Source organism: Belonocnema kinseyi, chromosome 2 (assembly GCF_010883055.1).
Source record: "Belonocnema kinseyi isolate 2016_QV_RU_SX_M_011 chromosome 2, B_treatae_v1, whole genome shotgun sequence".
NCBI classification, from domain to species: domain Eukaryota; kingdom Metazoa; phylum Arthropoda; class Insecta; order Hymenoptera; family Cynipidae; genus Belonocnema; species Belonocnema kinseyi.
Window position 1 is genome coordinate 45,621,227 of NC_046658.1, and position 9,510 is coordinate 45,630,736.

Below are 9,510 nucleotides of genomic sequence, written 5' to 3' on the forward strand. Positions count from 1 at the left end.
CCTCTTTTTGAATGTGACTCATTCAAAAATCTTACTCCTGAGGAACCCATCAAATTGGTTAGGAATGGTGGCTTTTGTTTCAATTGTCTTGGAGACAACCAACGAGCAATAGACTGCTATGCAGCTTCAAACTGTCGATCATGTGGAGAAAGACACAATACGCTAATTCTTGTCGCTTGCATGCAACAAAAAAATCTACGCAAGCAAACAATAACACTTCCTGACAAACCTTCAGCGTCCAACTCAGGACAGGCGCAAGATTGACAATCCAAGAAAAAGTTAGTAAAACACAAATCATTTATTAGCCACCAACATAAAAATCAAATTATCACTAGTGCAGTAATCAATGTCATCGGCAAGTATCACGAAACCATTCGATGTCGGACACTCCTCGATACATGCTCAACATCAAATTTTATGACTGAGAGCCTAGCAAAAAGGCTTGGGCTTCCAAGGTTTAAATGTGTTATTCCAATAGGTGCTTTAAACCAAATATCCACATCCACCAAACACATTATAATAGCATCAATCCTATCAAGAGACGGCAATTATAAAAAAAACATTGCAGTTCTTGACGGTACCAGTCATTGCAGGTTGCATACCGACAGAAATCATTTCTAGAGATCACATCAAGATACCGAAAAATCTAAAACTTGCTGATCCAGAATTCTATAAACTAGGATCCATTGATATGCTTTTGGGAGCAGGACCCACCCTATCATTTTTCTGTAACTCACAATATGATCTATCGCCCAAAGACGGACTAGACTTAATCCTTAAAAAAACTCGCCTCGGTTGAATACTTGGGGGCAACAACAATTCCTTTAATGCAAACATAACCCATCAGACATTCATTGTGACTACGGACTTTGACTTATCCAAATTTTGGGAAGTTGAAGAAGGTCCAAGGCAGATTCACCTCTCACTCGAAGAGCAAGCTGCTGAAGACCACTTCACACAAAATCACGCCCGAAACTGTACTGGTAGATATGTCATAGCTCTTCCTTTTAAATTAAATCCAGAAGAATTAGGAGAATCAAGAAAGCAAGCACTAAAACGTTTTTATGTCTTAGAAAGAAAATTAAATCAAAATATAGATTTGAAAAAGCAGTACATTAATATCATCCACGAATATTTAACCTTGGGTCACATGTCCAAAGCAGCAGATATAACCGACTACGGATGTGAAGTTGAGAAAGACACAACGATATAAACAAAAGAAAAAAGTGTTACGTAATATATGGACGATCCCTTACAACATCGCGCAGTAGTCAAAGAAGACAGTCTCACAACTAGAGTACGAATAGTATTCGATGGCTCAGCTAAGACCCTCACAGAAATCTCTCTAAATGAAACTTTGATGGTGGGGCCAACCATTCACGATGACATTTTTTCATTGATTCTGAGATTTAGACAGCATCAGTATGTCTTAACTGGAGATATTGAGAAGATATGTCGTCAATTTCTCGTGCGTGAAGAGGACCGACAATATCAACGAATTATTTGGAGAAATGAAAATAGAGAAATCACAACATACGAACTTAACACAATCACTTTTAGACTCTCAGCAGCTCCATTTTTAGCTCTCCAATCTTGCAACAGCTGGCACGTGATTATGCCAAACAATATCCAAAGGCATCACAAGTATTACTAAATGACATTTATGTTGACGATCTCATAACTGGTTTCAAAACAATAAAAGAAGCAAAAGAGGCACAAGAAGAAATCAGTGATCTGTTGAAAGAAGAAGGTTTAAATCTTCGCCAGTTGGCGTCAAATATACCACAAGTTTTAGTAGGCATTGCCCTAGAAAACATTAATCAAAGGCTGCAACTTACTGATGACAAAACATTAAAAACCTTGGGAATAGTTTGGAACTCGAAGTCAGACACTATACCATATACAGTAAAAACAATCACCCCGAAAAATTGTGTAACAAAACGCACCATATTATCTGAAGTAGCTACTATCTTTGATCCACTGGGTCTATTGGGACCAGTGATTCTTAAGGCAAAATCAATTATCCAAAAACTTTGGGTAGCCAAAGTTGACTGGGACGAATCTATTCCAATCTGTATTCATACATCCTGGGTTGAATTTTGTATTCAATTACCGCAAATCAATCAAATAACATTCAAAAGAAAAATAATCATAGACAATCCAATCGATAACCAAATACACGGCTTTTGCGACGCGAGCGAGACTGGCTACGGAGCCTGTATATACATAAGATCAGTTGATGCCTTCGACCAAAGTCAAGTAAATCTTCGTTGCTCTCGATCTAGAGTTGCCCTATTGAAAACAATAAGTCTACCTAGATTAGAGTTATGTGGGGCATACACTCTTATGAGCCTATACAATGCAGTAAAACAAGCCATTAATATCTCAGTGTCAAAGAAGATCCTCTGGACTGACTCCGCGATCACACTACAATGGGTAAACACAGAACCCCATACTCTTAAAACATTTGTTTCTAATCGAGTTGCAGGTATTCAAAAAGGTACACAAGGTTGCTGGATTATAATCCAGCACACGCGCTCTCAAGAGGTCAAAAACCTGGTGAATTTATTCGCAACGTGATGTGGCAACATGATCCAGACTGGCTGAAAGGTCCTGAACTCACATGGCCAATGAATTCCATTCCAGCATGCACTGAAGATTTTGAAATCAAGAGAGCCACGTGTCTTACGATGTCTCTTGAGATGTATCCTTTCGAAAAGTTTAATTCACTCATCAAACTTGCTCGAGTATTTACATTATGTTTCAGGTTCATAGATTCTCTGAAACATAGAAACAGCACATTGGGATCCGCAGACGCAAAGTCATAAGATGGGCGAGACGCGCTTAAGCCCAAGCCTATTGATTCTCGAGAACTTAATGATTCAATTCTGCGTATTGTTCGACAAATTCAACGGATGTCATTCTTCAAAGAAATCCAGGCATTAGAGAAAATAGGACAACCAATAAATCCTGCCAGCAGAATCATCACCCTCAATCCGTTTATCGACGGCAAAGGTATACTGAGAGTGGGCGGACAAATGCAGAATTCATCCTTAACATTTTTTCAAAAACACGGTGCCATTTTACCAAAAAACAACCATGTAACTGACTTGATCATTCAACATGAACATTTGTCACACCTCCACGCTGGAGTGCAGATGACTCTCTACGCACTACGACAAAATTATTGGCCAGTGGATGATCGAAATCAAGTCCGGAAAATTATACGCAAATGTCATCTTTGTTGCCGTGCAAACCCACCACCTACCAATTATATAATGGAGAATCTTCCAAAGGCCCGAATATCAGGAGATATACGACCATTCATTAATGTTGGCGTGGACTACTGTGGGCCTTTCTACATCAAAGAAAAAAAAATACCGCAATAGAAGTGAGGTGAAGGTTTATGTTGCAGTTTTTATATGTATGGCAGTCAAAGCAGTGCATCTCGAACTCGTCAGTGATTTGACTACAGCGGGGTTTATTGCCGCCGTTGACCGTCTTATAGTATAGCTCGACGAGGTAAACCAAGCAAAATGTACTCAAACAATGGTACTAATTTTACCGGTGCCAACAATGAACTTCGGGAAATTGTAGCGTCACTACGTCCGGGTAGCAGGCAATGAATTAATGACATTCGAAGAACTAAATACACTAATAATCAAAGTCGAAGCCATCCTTAATTTAAGGCCTCTCGTTCCGATATCAGCAAATCCGAAGGATATCCAATTACTCACCCCAGGTCATTTCCTGATTGGGACCACACTCACAGCACCACCAGAACAAGATCTCAGCAATGAAAGACCTAGCTTGTTGTCGAGAGGGCAACTTATCCAAAAAATGAAGCAAGGCTTTGGACGCGTTGGCATAAAGAATATTTAAATGAGTTGAACATCAGAAAGAAATGGACAACGGGTAAACATGAAATTCAGATCAGATCTATTGTTTTACTTAAGGAAGACAATATCCCACCTATGCAGTGAAAGCTGGAACGCGTAATTGACATTTATCCAGGAAACGATAAAATAGTGCGCGTGGTATCAGTAAAAACTGTTTCGGATGTATATAAGCGAAATGTGAGATAACTCGCGCAATTACCAAATGTTTAATCACAGAAAAATGTTGATCGCGGGTGCTCTCAGCGAGGGGAGTGTGTTTCATACTGAAAAAGAATTTTGTGTTAATATTCGTTATATTTTGTTTACTTCTAGTTTCATTTTTAAGTTATTGTTTGGATTGAATATTATATGCTACCATCGTTTGCAGGCTCTCAGGACGGTTCCCAAATTTGCCCCATTCTTGGAAATTATTTACTTTTGTGTTCCATGCTCGAGCCTTTTATTACTGAAAATTATTTGAGGTTGATTGATACGATTGAAAGAATTTATTGTAAATTGGAAAGGGACAAGATGCCCATAATAAACCTTGACTAGTCGAAGGTCACTCTCCTATTTAGAAAGTTACAATTATCCTTTCTCTCGGTCCGACATCATTAAAAATTTAATTATAATAAGAGGGACGGGTATTCCTGAGAGTATCTGCTTAACAGAAAAAGATTTAGTGTTAACTCGATAGCGAACAGGTAGAAGTCTCTCCAAAAAATGTATATTAAATATTAAGGCATTGGAGAATATACCATGAAAAGTAATTTTAAAATTTAGTGTTAATCATTTCAAAAATAACATCTTCCTTCATATACAAAAAATACAACACACTGAGTGAACTTAATTGCTAATTCGGAGGTTTCGTTTCATACGGAACAACCAGGTTTGACTGTCTTTCCAACTTTTTCGTGAATTATGTTCATTCGTTAAACAACATTAAAAAGTAATAAAAATAATATTTTCAGCCACAAAATGAGATTTTCGTTCACTTTGTACGTGTCTGATTTTACATCTATTCGACCTGGATTTCATCATCATATATAAGTTAATAGCGAGAACCTGCATTTTCACAGGGTTCATCAAAGGTCTCCATATCCAAATTTATATTATAAAAATTTTATTTGTTACGATGTTTTTTGTTTGTTCTCATAGAATGAAAAATGACCAAAAGGAGTACGTACATATATCTACATATATCTTGCTAGCATATTCGCTAGGTGCGTAAAGGTAGGTGAGAAGTTAGATAGGCGCATAAGCGAGGGTAAGAAGGTTAACAGTAGAGCAGGACCCATTATCAGAAGTAAAAATATATCAAAGTTAAAATGGCAAAACATAATTCTCTATTTGTACTGACTGTACTATACGGTAGCGAGACAATGACATATCAAGAAAAGGATAAAAGTAAAATTCACGCGATTGAAACGGGATTTTGCGAATAATATGCGGGAAAAGACAGATGCACAAAGTGATTAACGAGATAGTGCTTAAAGAATATAGTGCAGTTTCCGCATAGGCAGACCGCGGAGTGAATGGTTAGAATCTGTGAATAAAGCCCTAATTAGAAGAGACATAAGAAGCCACAGAAACACGAGAGCTAGCATTAAAAAATACATGGAAATGAAGGAAGCTATATCCTGTTCATCGAAAAAATAACCTACAGGCGGACCAAATTATGTCCAATTTGCGCAGTTATCTAAGCTTTTCTTAAAGAAACTTGACCCGCACGCTCCCTGAACGTGTATCTCCGCACAAATACGTAAAGATGCGCGTCTGTAAATTATTCTTTTGGTGAACAGAGTATAGGGAAGTACGCTATGACAGAAAAATGTGGCGACAAATGGTTTATAAAAAGAGAGTCAGTAGACTGAGTGATGCCTGAAACAAAAGACCTTGGATACTATGGACCCAAATAGGAAAACTCACATGAAGACTTTGTGAGGCTCTTCACTTGGAGTGATTGCTAGAGAGATTGATTAGTAAACTGGGTCGGAACGGTATTGCAGAACGAACATGTTATTTAAATAAATAGCACGAGAATTTTGTAGATCATTATAAAAATTATATACCCCTTTCCTCACATTACTCCTTTCACCACCGAGTGAGTCACCCCTACCCCGAAAGGGAAGTGGCTTAACACTAAAAAAAAGTTCTAGTTAAAGTTACTACAAGCGTCTGGTTAAAAAATTTCTAGTAATTTTCATCCGAAATTATGGTTAATATGACTAGAAAATTCCAGTAAATGAACTGTGGTTCATTTTTTCTGGTTAAAACTGTTCTGGTTAATATTTCTGGTAACAGAAGTGTCACGAACTTTTGTCAATTTGCAGAAATTTGTCTTATGTCATTTTGCTGACTGTGTCAATTGACGCTTTGGCGTAAATGCACACTTCTGGAACAATCGCGATTTGTTAATTGTATTTTCAGGTATATAAGTATAAATAATTATAGTAAAACCTGAATTTAGTTGTGTTATGAGAATAAATTGTGCGTTATCTGTCTAAAACATCAGTGCTACTGGAATATTTCCAAACCAGGCACAGATTTTTTGGATGTCTTTGAAAAGTATTCTCTAAAATATTAACATTGTGAAAATAAATATGTAAAGTGAATGTTGGAAAATGTGGGTGTTGAACAAGTGATTTACATGTATATGATGTAAAATCACGAACAAAATGGTCTTAACGAATAGTTTCAGAAACAAAATGCATCAAAAATACGATACGTTTGCTTCGAATGTTCAATCTATCGTCATTTATTACTACGAGACCGAACACGCGCTTTTGCGCGCGCGTTTCCCTTTTTTTTGAAAGTATTATATTTTATCATATGTTATGTATTTCTTTACTATCAGATGTACTTATTTTATGTTTCCTGCTATATTTTTTACCAAGAATTTTTGAATTTGTTTTTGTTGATTTTGCAATACACAATTTATAATGTAACTTAATTTGTTTTACACATTGTTTTTAATTATTTAAAAAAACTAAATGATTTTAATATTTCTGTATACACATAATTCTTTATAATATTATTTTGCCGCTGCTCTCCTAGGAAAATTTTTAGTGAATGCCAAGATCGAACTCGGGAAAATCCCACATACAATTGTCCATGGTTAAATACATCTTAACGAAGATCTAACACGATACTTTCGTAAGTTTGTCCTTCACATTGCAGTGTAATACGATGTATGAAGACAATGTCCCCTGCCTTATCACCTGTTAAAATGCGGCATCGTAGAAGATTATTTTCAAGTTCGATTATTTGCAAACGTGTACCATTGCATAGACCTTCGTTAATAGAAAGGTTATGGATTAGCATGACAATACAATTGTTTCTTAATCGTAATTCATGAGGAGGAAGGGTCGGTGGATTCAATGTTTTCAAGTATTTTATGAGCATGACATCATTTATATCTCCATTGTCACATCGAAATTTGTATAAATTCGTTCTGTGGTTTTGTCCAATAGCTCAACGACTCTGTAATTTCTTTCTTCAACATCAACATTTCGTACTGATAATATATTATTACACCATTATATATATATATATATATATATCCTTTGCTAGATCTCCAAATCTTCGAACCTTAATGCATCTAAAGCATACCTAAATTATATAATGCAATATGTTACGATAACTGTCCCATGAAGACAATAATAAAATATTGTCCAAAAATACATTTCATTTTTTATATGTTGTACATTTCAGAATTTGTATAGCATGCAAAATTAAAATTAAACATCCATACACACACACATATAAATATATATGTATACACACACACACACACACACATATATATATATATATATATATAACCAGATTTACTATCTCATCTGGAAAAAATCGTGTGACAACTAACAAGGTCACCTTTTAGAGAGCCCACGCCTCTTTTGCTTTACATTATTACCACTATCTCTAGCACTTCCCCATTCCGACGGGTACTTGTGCGGAAAACCTGCAGATCGAAAGTACAAGGTCACTCATGTATTTTACATGGACGATCTTAAGATCTAAGCCAAAAACAAAGAGCAACCACATCTAGCTCTAGGAATTGTCAAACGATATACTAAGGAAGTTGGAATAGAATTTGGGTTAGACAAATGCGTCAAGGTTTATTTGAAGCGAGGAAAACTTAATGGCATCCCTGAAGATCCTGAGCTCGTTGATAGAAGCGCTATACAACACCTTTGCGCTGGAGAGACTTATACATACCTGGGCGTGTTACAAAGTCACATTCAGGATGTGCATCTATAAAGGATACTCTCCAAAGCAGATACAAACGTCTGATCCGGCAGATTTGGTCTTCCGAACTGTCGGCGAGGAACAAAGTATCTGCAACGACCATGCTTGCTGTCCCGGTAGTACTCTATTCATTTAGAGAAGTTCCATGGACCAAGAACGAGCTCAGATCCCTTGATATCGGGACAAGAAAGGTTATGCACATGAACAAAAGCATGCATCTTAAGTCTTCCGTTTCGCGAGTGTACATCTCACGCCGTCAAGGTGGTTGCGGAACATTGAGTCTTGAATGTCTTCACGACAGGATTATTTTGGGTACAGCACATAGAGTTGCAAATGGAAGAGACCCTCTTCTTAAACTGGTCAGAAATCACAAAGAAGTGGGCAAAGGGGCGTTTCTGTACAAAGCAGCGGAGGAGGCTGCTAAAACACTTGGACTTGACTTCAGTATTAGGGGTGAGCAAAATGCATCAAATCTTATCTATCTCGAGTACTCACTCCTGAAAGCCCGGATTAAGAAATCACAAGAAAAAATCTTTCGTGAACAGCTCCTCGATAAGAGGATGCACGGTATCTTCCACAGAAATGTGAAGGATCAGTCAATGTCTTGTGAGCTAACGTTCGCTTTCCTTAAATCGGAGGGTTTCATCTTTGCATGCCAAGACACCCCCAGCATTTAGCTCATATACTATCTAGTTGTCCAACTCACGCGGGAACGACCTACATTCAAAGGCACAATGCGGCACTAAGAGTGCTTTATTATCATCTCTGTCACTCTTACGGCATTAACCTTAATATCGCTCCTCTAAATGCTCCTAGGGAAATTGAGTCAATTGTTGAGAACGGGAAGTGCCGCATATACTGGAACTTTATATTCTCGACAATTGCTTCTGTTGCTCACTCGAGGCCTGACATTGTTCTTCTTGATTTCGAGAAGCGAACCATGTTCGTTATCGAATTTTCGGCACCAGCTGACAAAAACATCATAGCCAAGGAGAATGAAAAGAAAGAGAGATACCGAGATCTTATAAAGGAGTTGCAACGATTGTACCCGGAATATTCTGTTAAACTAATCGTCCTTATCATCGGCGCTCTTGGAGGTGGTAAGCTTTTACTCGTTAATAGCCTGAAAGGCATTGCTACCTGTCAACAATATGCTAAAGCGCTTGCGGGAAAAATGCAGAAGGCGTTAATCCTTGCATCAAACCGTGTTCTCAGAGTGCACGAAACTTTTGCCAGATCGTTGTATTGATTCCGTTACAGACTTTGACCACCTATTTCATGGTCGTGAGACGTGGTTGTGGCTGAAATTTTACCGCGATTTCGCTGGGAGCGGGTGCAATTTTCCAGATTAGCACCCGCTCTCGGCGAAATCCTGCGATTG

General features: G+C 37.6%; 2 protein-coding genes across 2 annotated transcripts; both read left to right on the top strand.

Annotated features, from left to right (window-relative positions):
- Window positions 1–1,240: 1,240 nt before the first annotated feature.
- Window positions 1,241–2,828, top strand: LOC117182650. Its single transcript, XM_033375754.1, has 3 exons — window positions 1,241–1,468; window positions 1,561–2,488; window positions 2,530–2,828. The coding sequence occupies exons 1-3, from the start codon at window positions 1,241–1,243 to the stop codon at window positions 2,826–2,828; spliced, it is 1,455 nt and encodes a 484-aa protein (XP_033231645.1).
- An 87-nt stretch (window positions 2,829–2,915) lies between these two features.
- Window positions 2,916–3,389, top strand: LOC117182651. The gene has a single exon (XM_033375755.1). The coding sequence runs from the start codon at window positions 2,916–2,918 to the stop codon at window positions 3,387–3,389; it is 474 nt and encodes a 157-aa protein (XP_033231646.1).
- The last annotated feature ends 6,121 nt before the right edge of the window (window positions 3,390–9,510 follow it).

Excerpts from the sequence above, each read along its gene's own strand:
- LOC117182650 (XM_033375754.1), top strand. The coding sequence starts at position 1,241 with ATGGACGATCCCTTACAACATCGCGCAGTAGTCAAAGAAGACAGTCTC. Across the intron at positions 1,469-1,560 it reads AGATATGTCGTCAATTTCTC|ACTCTCAGCAGCTCCATTTT; the intron begins GTGCGTGAAGAG and ends AATCACTTTTAG. Across the intron at positions 2,489-2,529 it reads TGTTTCTAATCGAGTTGCAG|CACACGCGCTCTCAAGAGGT; the intron begins GTATTCAAAAAG and ends ATTATAATCCAG.
- LOC117182651 (XM_033375755.1), top strand. The coding sequence starts at position 2,916 with ATGTCATTCTTCAAAGAAATCCAGGCATTAGAGAAAATAGGACAACCA.